Source organism: Prunus avium, chromosome 2 (assembly GCF_965620075.1).
Source record: "Prunus avium chromosome 2, drPruAviu1.hap1.1, whole genome shotgun sequence".
Lineage (NCBI taxonomy): Eukaryota > Viridiplantae > Streptophyta > Magnoliopsida > Rosales > Rosaceae > Prunus > Prunus avium.
In genome coordinates this window covers 43,990,946-44,004,004 of record NC_142285.1, presented here as the reverse complement: position 1 = coordinate 44,004,004, position 13,059 = coordinate 43,990,946, and the positions used below count along the sequence as shown (strand labels likewise).

The window sequence follows — 13,059 nt, the reverse complement described above, 5'->3', positions numbered from 1 at the left end:
AATTTGGTAAATATATTTATGAAACTTAAACTTAAGAGATAGATTTGATTTTTTAAAAAAACTTAAGAGATCGATGTGAACAAAAGATTCTATTTCAGCCAAAGAATAGTACGTGTCCTTTTCTCTTGTTTTAATATAGTTAATGAAATTTTAATTAAATGACGAAGAGAAAGTTTGCACATGTCAACAAACGACTGACGGACCCTGGAGAGTCAAAACACCCACTCACCCACCCACCGAATAAAAATTAACAAACGCCTCCAAAGACGCCGTTAAAGGATTGGAACGAGAGTATTCCATCAAATCCGCGTAAAACAAAGCCAACCGTCAAAAAGAAAAACGACACCGCTTTGTACTAGCAAATAATACGGGGCGGGTAGGTGCGGTCCAAAAGAAACGAGTCTCTGCTTGGGCAGGTGAGGCGTGAAATGAAAGAATCGGACACTATCCTCTCTTTATTTCTCTGTCTATATAAACACTGTGTCATCAAACAAATCTTGTTATTACAGAAAAAAGCCAACGATCGGTCACTCCCTCCTCTATAAGCTTTTCTCTTCTACCTTCACAAACTCTCTTTCTCTTTGTAAACTTGTGCTTAGTCTTATTTGTATGGCCGCCAATTCGAGCAGTCGAGGGATCGCGAGCTTAGGGAAGCGAGTCGTCAACGAGATCCGAGCGCGCGATTCAACTCAGCTCTCTGCCCTCACTCTCAGGTACTTGATTTGAGTTTCTTCGTGTTTTACTGGTATAATTTTTCTAGGAATTACTTTTGATGAGAATATTCTTCATTTTTGCTTGGAAAATCTGCGGGAAAGTGTGACTGGTCTGGTCGTTGAGTATATTGCTTGCTATTGATTATGTGATCAGTTTGGATTGTTAATAATTTTATTTGATGTTACAGAAAAAAGTTGCGATCTGAGTTGTTTGATGGTCTTAGAGTTTGGCCTAATTCTTTGGAGTTTTTCAATTTATGATCTGAATACTGAACGAAGAAATATAAAATAGTTGAAATTTATTTTCTTGTCTATATTACTATAATTAATTTTGTGCGACTCTTCTGAATCTGAATCACTTGTGGAGATCCATCCCTTCTTTTTTATTTGTTTATGGCCGATGTGTGTGTGTGAGAGATTATTCCTGTGAAAGAATTGCTTTCTCTGTTTAAAATTCTCTGCTTTCTTTTTAGTGCCACCTGATGCTCGTTTTTGTTGACATTGATGCAGAGTAGAGCTTAGATTTTCAGGCAGCTTCGTTTTCATCGAATAATTTCTGCTTTTGTGACTTATCTGAAAATTTAAAATTGAAAAACAAAAAGCTGAATAATATTTATCTGCTTTTTCGTACCGAGAGGGCTTCTTTGCCGTACTTAGTAGTTGTGGATCGTATGGATAAGGACAGACTGTTGTGCTGACTACGTTTCTTATTGGACGATTGTCTACTGTATCATAGATGTACTTAATAAATAAATAAAAGAGAAGGAATAAAATTTTACTTTTGGTAATAATAAGTTAATAACGATTGGTATAACCACGGTATCTCTCAATGAAATATCGAACTTCTTTTTCTATTTTTTTGGTCAAATAAGTATATAGCTTCAAATAAGAACTAAATAAGTGATCTAGGGTTCAAAACTTGCATGTTTCATGCTCTAAATAAATAAATAAATATATGTTTTTGTGGTTTCATTATTAATTTTTTGTGGGACTGAGTTTGTTTTGTATGATAAATAATTATCGAAATAGTGAGACTCCACCGTATCATATTTGTCGCCTTGTTGGAATAGTATAAATGGGCTGGTCTGGTTTTACTTGTTAGAGTAATGGGGTAGTTAGCTTCTTCTAACATTAATATCAGGAATTCGTTTACTTTGACCATGAAAGATTTTAAAAAAATATTTTTTGGTCAGATATTTGGTTTATTATAATTTATATTTTGGATGGAACTGGGAAGGAATACCCGTATACATACATGCCTGCATGACGACAATAGGCCGGTGAAGTGCGGTGTGAGAAACTCCACTAGTGTATTTATTTGGGGAATGGAAAAGTTGTTGGGTCGGTTTCTAGTCATTATCTTCTCTTTTTTTTGGGTGAAATTCTAGTGGGTTGGAATATCCGTGGGTTGGGAAGCAGAAGTAAGAGACTGTTGATTAAGGAGCAGTTAAGGAGGCTCAAACCAGACATTGTGATTTTGGTGGAAACCAAAAAAGAGACAATAAATAGAGAGTTAGTCGCAAGCGTGTGGGGATCCAGATTTAAGGAGTGGGTGTTCTCCCCCTCAACCGGAAGGTCTGGAGGTATTGTACTCATGTGGAACACGCATTTGGTTTCGGTAACTGACTCCTTAGTCGGAGAATTCTCGGTTTCCATTAAAATCACGGTGAATCATGGTTCGGATTGGTGGTTGTCCGGGATTTATGGTCCTTGCAAACAAAGAGAAAGGAAGAGATTTTGGGAAGAGTTGGCTGACTTGTTTGGATTTTGCGAGGAAAATTGGTGTTTAGGAGGAGATTTTAACGTGGTCAGATTCATTTCCGAGAAGTCAAATGGGGGAAGAGTGACGAAAAGTATGAAGGAGTTCAATGAGTTTATTCAAGATACGGGTTTGAGGGACCCCAACCTACTCAACGCTTCCTTCACTTGGTCTAATCTAAGAGAAAACGCTGTTTGCAGAAGACTCGATAGATTTCTGGTTTCCAACAGTTGGGATGATAGTTTTCCACATGCTCGACATAAAGCGCTGCCAAGGACCACTTCCGACCATTGTCCTATTGAGCTGGACACAACTAAGCTTAAATGGGGACCGATGCCCTTCAGGTTTGAAAACATGTGGTTAAGTCATCCGGAGTGTAAGAAATTGATCAAACAGTGGTGGACTACAGATCAGCAAACAGGGTGGGAAGGGTACAAATTTATGTCGAAGCTAAAAAGTCTGAAAGGGAGGTTGAAAGTTTGGAGCAAGGAAGAGTTCGGAGACGTCGACCTGGCAAAAAGAGAAGCAGAAGCTAGAATCCAAGTGTTAGATCAGATGGAAGGGTGTGAAGGGCTAAGTGTTTCGCTGAGGTCTGAAAGGGAAAATCTTCTTCTTAAATTGGGAGAGTTAATCTTTAAGCAGGAAGTGAAATGGAGGCAAAGAAGCAAGGTTCAATGGGCAAAAGAAGGGGATGGAAATACCAAATACTTTCATAGTGTTGCTAGTGGGTTTAGGAAAAGGAATCTCATAGACAAATTAGAAGTGGAGGGGCTGGGCATTCTTGAAGATGAACCCCTCATTGAAAAAGAGGTGATAAACTTCTTCAAAAATCTATACACTAGCAATACAGCTGTAGGGTGGGGAATTGAAGGACTGAATTGGAGTCCTATCTCTGAGCATGAAGCAATTTGGCTAGAAAGACCTTTTGAGTTGGAAGAGATTAGGAAAGCAGTCTTCGAGTGTGGTAAGGATAAGTCTCCGGGACCGGACGGTTTCTCCATGTGCTTTTACCAAACGTGTTGGGAGGTCATTAAGGGGGATCTACAGAAAGTCTTGGAGGATTTTTTCCACAGCGGGATAGTTAATGGGGTTACTAATGACACCTTCATCTGCCTTATTCCAAAGAAAAAGAACTCAGCAAAGATCACAGATTACAGACCGATCAGTCTCGTAACAAGTCTTTACAAAGTAATCTCTAAAGTGCTGGCTTCAAGACTGAGAGAGGTGTTGGGAGGAACTATATCCCAAGCTCAAGGTGCCTTTGTTCAAAACAGGCAGATTCTTGACGCAGTATTAGTGGCAACAGAATTAGTAGAGGAAGTCAGGAAAAAGAAAAGGAAAGGGTTGGTCTTCAAAATCGACTTCGAGAAAGCCTACGATCACGTTGAATGGAGGTTTGTGGATCATGTTTTGGAAAGGAAAGGCTTTAGGACAAAATGGAGAAGTTGGATCAAGGGATGCCTAGAATCGGTCAATTATTCGATAATGATCAACGGAAAGCCAAGAGGAAAGTTTAAGGCTACTAGAGGTCTGAGACAAGGGGACCCGCTGTCTTCTTTTCTCTTCGCATTGGTAAGTGATGCGTTGAGCAGACTTCTTGATAAGGCTCAACAACTCAATCTCATTCATGGCTTCGTCTCGGGGAAAGATAGAGTAGAAGTTTCTCATCTACAGTTTGCAGATGACACTATTCTGTTCTTGGACGACAAGGAGTCATCTTGGGTAAACCTAGTGGAGGTGTTGGAGCTGTTTAGTAAAGTTTCGGGGTTGAAAATTAATAAAACTAAATCTGCCCTTTTTGGAATTAATTTTAACAGCAACTCGGTGGAAACTATGGCGAGTAGTTGGGGTTGCGAGGTGGGTCAGTGGCCTTTGGTGTACCTTGGCCTCCCTCTAGGAGGAAACCCAAGAGCCCCTTCGTTTTGGAACCCAGTGGTGGAAAAGGTGGAAACTAGACTTCAGAAATGGAAAAGAGCCTGTTTATCAAAAGGCGGCAGGTTAACACTAATCCAAGCAGTGTTAAGTAACATTCCTTCTTATTACTTATCTATTTTCAAAGTGCCTGCTAGCATCGCAGCCAAGATGGAATTACTGATGCGCAATTTCTTATGGGAAGGAGTAGAGGAAGGCAAGAGCGCTCACCTTGTGAATTGGGAGAGGGTGACCAGAAGTAAAGAAGCAGGAGGGCTGGGAATTGGTTCGTTGAGAGTAAAAAACGAAGCTTTAAGAGCAAAATGGTTGTGGAGGTTCCCAATTGAAACCAACGCTTTGTGGCATAAAGTAATAAAAAGCAAATATGGACTTGCCTCAACTGGATGGGTTTCTAAATTGACAGTTACAGGTTCTTGCAGAAACCCGTGGCGTGATATCTCAAAGGGGTACAGATTGTTTCTTCAGTGCTGTCGTTTTTCAGTTGGAAATGGAGTTAAAGTTAGATTTTGGAAGGACCGATGGTTGAAGGAAGGACTATTGCAGGATTTATTCCCCAGCCTATTTTCCCTTTCTAGGAAAAAGGAAAACTGCATTGCAGATTTTGTTATCGATGCAGGGATCCCTCCCAATTGGGATTTCGAATTTAGAAGGAATTTGACTGAGGGGGAGATCACTGAGGTGGTTTTACTACTGGATGTTCTGAAGGATTTTCGCCTGATTAACACAAGAGTAGACAAAAGAATTTGGGAGCTGGAGGATCATGGTTTGTTCTCGTGCAAATCCTTTAGAATTTTTATTTCGGCTAACAGCAACACAGAAGTTTTCCCCCCTTTTACCTCAGTCTGGAAGGCGATGACTCCCCCGAAAGTCAAATTCCTTATGTGGTTGATCTCGAACGGGAATGTCAACACCTGTGACCGTATCCAAAGGAGGAACCCCTTGATGTGCCTATCTCCTCACTGGTGTGTGTTGTGCAAGTCACGTGCTGAGACCATTGATCATTTATTCATTCACTGCCCTTACTCACTAAATCTCTGGTGGAAACTGTTAAGTGAAGTTGGAGCAATCTGGGTAACGGTGTTGGGAAAGGGGAAGAGAGCCCGAATTTTATGGGACTGTCTTGTTCATGCTTTGTTCTGGAATTTATGGGGGGAGCGCAACGGCAGAATTTTCCAAGATTCTGTAGGAGTGTCTTACGAAGAACTTTGGATTAGAGTAAAATTTTGGGCTTCTCTTTGGGCATCTGTTACCGATCAGTTTAAGGATTACCACTATCCTATTATTTTGAGAGATATGAGCGCTGTGTTGAGATAAGCATACTAAGTCGTTTTTTTCCTGCTTTTCCTTGAGAGGAGTAGATTCAGAGTCTTATTTTGGTTCTCGGTTCCTGCTTTTCAAGCAGAGTTTCCTATTGTTGTTTAGTCGAGGACTACTTGTCCTCTTGATTATCAATACAATCGTTTCTATTCAAAAAAAAAAAAAAAAAAAAAAAAAAAAAAAAAAAAAAAAAAAAATTCTAGTCATTATTTTTCATTAGATAACATGTTGTTGGTCATGTGAGCAGCATCGCCTTCTTTGTTGGATTGGATGGACTTTGAATATCTTCTTTCTTTTCTTATTAGGTGACACCTAACCCGTCTAAAACTTGAGCCATGGTTGGCAGTCACATCTACCCTAAGACAAATCCTCACCCTTTATTTATATATGCTTGGCTATTCCTTTATATATGCTTGGCTATTAGGGAATCTATTCTAATTTAAGATAAGCTGATGCCCAATTTGAAAGGTAGGCAGCTAATGAGTACAAAAGATGGTGGGCCATCCATCCGTACTTCTTTCTTATCCTCTCAAAAGATGAAAACAAGTAGTAGCTAAGTTTATTAGAGGCAATTGTAATTTGAGAGGGAAAGTATTGCCCCCTACCCCTCCCCATCTTTCAAGCATATGAATGAATGGCTAGCTAAACTGCAATCTACGTAGATTAAAGTTCATTTCATATACCCTTTATATTGTTTAACTAACTTAAAACTTAAAACTTATGCTATACGCGTTTGTGATTATGTTTTAATTAATTTAATGATCATTGGTTCCTAGATAGATAATTGATGTGCATATGTATATCCGTGTGTTGATCAGGAGGGCTGCTCACGCCTCAGTCTACGACAAAAACCCTGATGAACAGATTCAACCCAGCATTGTGCCAGACAATGTGATCCCGCCCCAACCTGACAAGTACTGGGCTCCACACCCTCAAACTGGGGTATTTGGGCCTGCAGCTGAACATAGTCATACCGCAGGTGGGGAGGGTGGCTCCTCGCCTGTAGATATCGGTGAGGGAGCCTCAGTGCTGGAGCAGAAGGCTTGGTTCCGCCCTACCAGCATCGAGGACTTGGAGAAGCCTCACCTTCCCTGAGTGTGAGGCAATTATTATTCAACCTTCCTATTCTATAATATATACATATATCCACCCTCGCAAAGGAATATATATTAAGATATTAAAAGAGATAGCGGGTCGGTGAATCAGTTAGGTAGGGAGCGTTGAATATATAGATTAATCATATAAATAAGGGTGATATAGGTAGGCGTGGTGCATGCCCTGCCTATGCAGTAGTACTTGTATTTTCTATTCTGTGTTGTGTGCGCGCTAGCTACTATATACAGAGAACCGTGGGTTGATGTTCATAGTATCAGAGAGCTTGAGTTGTTGTTGACTCTGTTATCTTATTATATGCAACTTAATTTGTACCTCCTAGTTTTGATTATGGCCCGTGTTTCTACGGTATATTGCGATATGATACATGAATATGCCTTTGAACTCTCTCGAACTCTCTCGAACTCTCTCTATTCAATTGATGCAACGCTTAAGTTGTTGACTGTATGTTATATTATTATATGCAACTTAATTATGTACCTCTCTCTCTCTCTCTCTCTCTCTCTCTCTCTCTCTCCAAATGTAGTAAGATGCGAATCACTTGATGCCAAGCTTAATTTGGCAACAGAAACTAACGTCAATGGCATGCAGGCAGATGCCGTTAAATTAAAGCAGATAATCATAATTTGTTATAAATAATGGAAGTGGAGCCCACATTAAAATTATGAAGTTTGAAAATATGGCAAAGATTTCACTGTACACTCATGGATGAAAGCGATGGTTTGAAATTGAGGCAGAAGATTTGCACTGTACACTCACGAGAAAACTTCAGAAGCGCCTATAAATAGGCTTGCTCATTCATTTGTAAGATATACCATCAGAAGAGAGAAGAAAGAAAAGGAGAGAGAAATTTAAGTACTAGTGAGTGAGTTTCTATTTGAGAGGAAATTCAATCTGTGCAAACGCCACAAGAAAAGATATAATTCCACTATCAATTTTCAGTGGTAATTCCATACTCCAATTATTTTATTTTATAACACGTTATCAGCACGATAGTCTCGCCACTGTTAAATTTTCTCAGCTCAACACTATGTGGTTATTTCTCTTTCTCCTCTCCGTCATATGTCTCCTCTCACTCTACTACTACGACGACATGCAAACTTTTTTTTTTGTGTTCTCACAATTTTTGTGTTGTTTCATCCATGTTTGCTTAATTTATTTCTTTGTAATATAATTTGGAATGGCACGGTTTTATACCCCATTCTGTTGTTTTATGGTGGTGTAACTTTCATTACCCATCGCGCTGTAACACAAATTATCATAATAAAATTATGGTGTGATCTTAAAACCCATCTACTATATAGTGGTGCAGTTATATTGCCCACAAAATATAATATGTACTTCCTATATTTTTAGTGGTGGTTTTATTCCCACACTTATTTTATTTACTGTATGGTGTAGGTTTATTACCCATATGGCAGTATTTATTAAAAGTGTGGAGCGGGTTTATCGTCCACACAACTGCTTTTTATTTCTTTTATTAAAGTATGGAGCAGGATTAGTGCCCATACCAGCACGTTTACTTTACAGCACATTTACTTTTATTTAAAGTATGGTGCGGGATTAACGTTCATACAGCAAGCGATTTACTTTATGCATTTACTTTATCGCACGTTTACTTTACCGCACATTTACTTTTATTTAAAGTATGGTGCGGGATTAACGTCCATACAGCAAGCAATTTACTTTATGCATTTACTTTATCGCACGTTTACTTTACCACACATTTACTTTTATTTAAAGTATGGTGCGGGATTAACGTCCATACAGCAAGTAATTTACTTTATGAATTTACTTTACTGCACATTTACTTTCATTCAAAGTATGGTGCGGGTTTATCGTCCATACCAGCAAATTTATAGCACTTTATTTTTATAACCAACTAAAATAAGGGCCTGGAGTTCCTCAAACAATTATAAGGCCTGAAGTTCCTATTAATAAATGGCTTAATGTCCCAGATCCCGAATCTGAAATTTTGAGTAAAATATTTTTGGCATGAAGTTCAAAAATATATTAAGCCTGAAGATTATTGCGAATTCTAATGCATCTCATTCTTCTTTTGAAGATGGCAAATCTGGCTAAATTGGAATTCGCTGCCCTAGAGCTTTCTGGGGACAATTACCTATCATGGGTCCTGGATGCCAAGATCCATCTGCGTGCTAATGGCCTTGGCAAAGCCATTGAAGATGGAAGTGATGCATCACCTGAGGAAAATGCGAAGGCCATGATTTTCCTTCGCCGCCACATTCATGAAGCGCTGAAAAGCGAATATGTGGTGATTGATGAACCATTGGTTCTGTGGAAAGCCTTGTGTGAGAGATACAATCATCAGAAGACGGTGACTCTCCCAAAAGCTAGATATGAATGGACACACTTGAGATTTCAAGACTTCAAGACAGTGTCCGAATACAACTCAGCTATGCACAGGATCACCTCCCTTATGAAATTATGTGGTGAAAATATATCTGAGGAAGATATGCTCGAAAAAACTATGAGTACATTTCATGCCTCAAATGTGCTTCTGCAACAGCAATATAGGCATAGTAGTTTCATAAAGTACTTAGAACTTGTATCTTGCCTCTTGCTAGCTGAGCAGAACAACGAGCTTTTGTTGAAAAATCACCAATCTCGCCCAACAGGCTCAGCACCACTTCCTGAAATAAATGTTGCATCTCGGGAAGTGAATGCCACCTCATCTCGTGGCAGTATCCACAAACGTTGGCGAGGAGGCAAACGTGGCCGATGGCAAGGGAGTAGAAAAGATCGTGGTGCTCACTCATACAGCTTGGGGCCAAGAAACAATCCACCCATGAATGGCAAAAATGCACCCAGAAATAAGGGAAAAACACAAACAAGCTATGTGCCTAGAAATGATGAAAGAGCTTGTTACAGATGTGGTGCAAAGGGACATTGGATGCGTACATGTCGTACGCCGAGGCACTTGGCGGATCTTTATCAAACTTCACTTAGAAACAGAAAAGTGGAGACAAATTATGTTGCACCAGATCCGCCAGCCATAGACGGCTCATCGGAAATATCGCGTCGTTTAGACAAGACGCATCTAGATGTTTCCGATTTTGTTACTGAAAGGGGGAATGAAATTTATGGGTCCGAACTGGATTAAATTCCTTCATGTACCATTTGTATTATCTGAAGTACTGTTTATTTTCCTTTCTGCCTTCAATAAAAATGGCAATGTTTTGAATGATTGTTGATTCAACTTATTTTATTTGAAGGCATGGATGTAAATTATGGATGCCCCCAAAACAAGAGCTCTAGCAAAGATATTTGTCTTGCAGACAGTGCAACTACTCATACAATCCTTCGAGATCGAAAGTATTTCTCAAAATTGATGCTTACAAAAGTAAAGGTAACAACCATATCAGGACCTACAGACCTGATTGAAGGCTCAGGCATAGCCCAAGTTATGTTACCAAATGGGACAATACTGTCCATTCAAGATGCCTTGTATTCATCTAACTCCAGAAGAAATCTGTTGAGTTTCAAAGATATTCGTTTGAATGGTTACCATGTTGAAACGAAGAATGAGAAAAACATGGAATATCTTTGTATTATTTCCAATGATACCCAAAAGCGTATATTGGAAAAGCTTTGTGCGCTCTCATCAGGGTTGTACTATACAACCATACGGACAATTGAGGCACATAGTGTCATGGATCAAAAGTCCATTGACTCAAATACTTTCAAGCTTTGGCATGACCGGTTGGGTCATCCTGGATCCACCATGATGCGTAGGATCATTACCAACTCTGAAGGGCATCCCTTATTGACAAAACATATTATGGTATCAAATGACAGCTTTTGTCAAGCTTGTTCACAAGGGAAGTTGGTAATCAGACCATCACAACCAAAGGTTGATATTGAATCCCCATCATTTTTACAGAGAATTCAGGGGGACATTTGTGGGCCTATTCATCCTCCATGTGGACCATTTCGGTACTTTATGGTTTTGGTGGATGCATCTACCCGATGGTCACATGTTTGCCTTTTGTCCACTCGGAATATGGCATTTGCTAGGCTCTTGGCTCAGATAATTAAATTACGAGCCCAATTCCCAGATTATCCCATCAAGTCAATTAGACTCGATAATGCTGGTGAATTTACATCTCAGACTTTTGATGATTACTGCATGTCGTTAGGCATTGACATTGAACATCCTGTTCCCCATGTTCATACTCAAAATGGCTTGGCAGAAGCTTTGATTAAGCGTCTTCAATTGATAGCACACACATTGCTAATGAGAACAAAGTTGCTAGTTTCTGCTTGGGGATATGCCATTTTACATGCAGCATCTCTGGTGCGGTTGAGGCCCGTCGCCAACAATCAATATTCTCCAATACAGCTCGTGTTGGGTAATCAACCAAATGTTTCACATTTAAGAGTTTTTGGTTGTGCGGTTTATGTGCCTATTGCACCACCGCAACGTACTAAGATGGGCCCTCAACGCAGATTGGGAATTTATGTTGGCTTTGATTCACCATCTATCATCAGATATCTGGAGCCCCTGACTGGTGATATCTTTAGGGCACGATTCGTGGATTGTCATTTTGATGAGACAATTTTTCCATTATTAGGGGGAGAAAAATCTGTTCCTAAAGAACAAGGCAAACTCGTTCATGAAGAACGACGTGAATTATCATGGGATGTACCCACTTTGCTTCATCTCGATCCTCGTACCGCTCGATGCGAAAACGAAGTGAGAAGGATCGTTCACCTCCAAAGCATTGCGAATCAGATGCCAGATGCATTTAATGATGCAACGAAAGTGATGAAATCACATATCCCAGCTGCAAATGCACCTGCAAGGATTGATGTTCATAATAAAGAAGGCAATGCGCCAGCAACCGGCTCATCTGTTGCACGCTTGAAGCGTGGCAGACCACTAGGCTCAAAGGACTCAGTTCCTCGAAAGAGGAAGTTGATGGCAAAAATGAATGCAAATGAAATAAATGGAGAGCCCATAATTCATGTTTCAAATCCCCCCCATGAGGGACGGGTACTTCCTGAGAAGGAAAATGTCCTTGATGAGACACGTGCTCCTGAAGTGGTAGCTGTACCTGAAAGCCAAGAAATCTCCATAAATTATGCATCCACTAATGAATTGTGGAACAGAAATGAGATAATCATCGATAATATATTTGCATTCTTAGTGGCTACTGAGATCATAAAAGTTGATGATGTTGAGCCTTGCTCCATTGATGAATGCACACAGAGACAGGATTGGCCTAAATGGAAAGATGCAATCCAGGCAGAATTAGACTCTTTGGAAAAAAGGAGTGTTTTTGGACCTATTGTTCCAACCCCACTTAATGTGAACCCTGTAGGTTACAAGTGGGTATTTACAAGAAAGCGCAATGAGAACAATGAGATTGCAAGGTATAAAGCACGACTTGTTGCGCAAGGTTTTTCACAAAGGCCTGGAATTGATTATGTGGAAACATACTCTCCAGTAATGGACTCAATTACGTTCCGTTACTTGATAAGCTTAGCGGTTTCAGAAAAACTTGAAATGAGACTTATGGATGTCATTACCGCATATCTGTATGGAGAGTTGGATACAGACATATACATGAAAGTCCCAGAAGAACTTAAGCTGCCCGATGCAGCCAGTAATAAACCACGGGCCATGTTCTCAATCAAATTGAGAAGATCATTATATGGGTTAAAACAATCTGGGCGAATGTGGTATAATCGTCTCAGCAAGTATTTACTGAAGGAAGGATACACAAATGATCCTGTCTGCCCATGTGTGTTTATTAAGAAATCAAAGTCCGGATTTGCAATAGTGGCAGTCTATGTTGATGATATGAATCTAATTGGAACTCCTAAAGAGCTCCAAAAGACTGCTGATTATCTCAAACGCGAATTTGAGATGAAAGATCTTGGAAAGACAAAATATTGTCTTAGCCTACAAATTGAGCACAGTGCTGATGGAATTTTGGTGCATCAATCAAATTATACTGAAAAAGTATTAAAGAGGTTTGGCATGGATAAAGCCCATCCACTTAGCACTCCGATGATCGTTCGGTCGCTCGACACTAAGAAAGATCCATATCGTCCAAAAGGGGATGATGAAATGGTCCTTGGTTCAGAAGTACCATATTTTAGTGCAATAGGTGCTTTAATGTATTTAGCACAATGTACCAGACCTGACATAGCATTTTCAGTAAATTTGTTAGCAAGATACAGCTCTGCTCCAACAAG

At 39.7% G+C, this 13,059-nt stretch overlaps 2 protein-coding genes across 2 annotated transcripts; both read left to right on the top strand.

Annotated features, from left to right (window-relative positions):
- Positions 1-445: 445 nt before the first annotated feature.
- Positions 446-7,150, top strand: LOC110749596 (late embryogenesis abundant protein At5g17165). The gene is made up of 2 exons (XM_021949727.2): positions 446-713; positions 6,540-7,150. Exons 1-2 carry the CDS (start codon positions 610-612, stop codon positions 6,814-6,816), a joined length of 381 nt encoding a protein of 126 aa, XP_021805419.1. The 5' UTR covers positions 446-609; the 3' UTR covers positions 6,817-7,150.
- Positions 7,151-8,899: 1,749 nt separating this feature from the next.
- LOC110773578 (uncharacterized) lies at positions 8,900-10,164 on the top strand. Its single transcript, XM_088248156.1, has one exon. It carries the CDS (start codon positions 8,900-8,902, stop codon positions 9,956-9,958), a length of 1,059 nt encoding a protein of 352 aa, XP_088104282.1. The 3' UTR covers positions 9,959-10,164.
- The last annotated feature ends 2,895 nt before the right edge of the window (positions 10,165-13,059 follow it).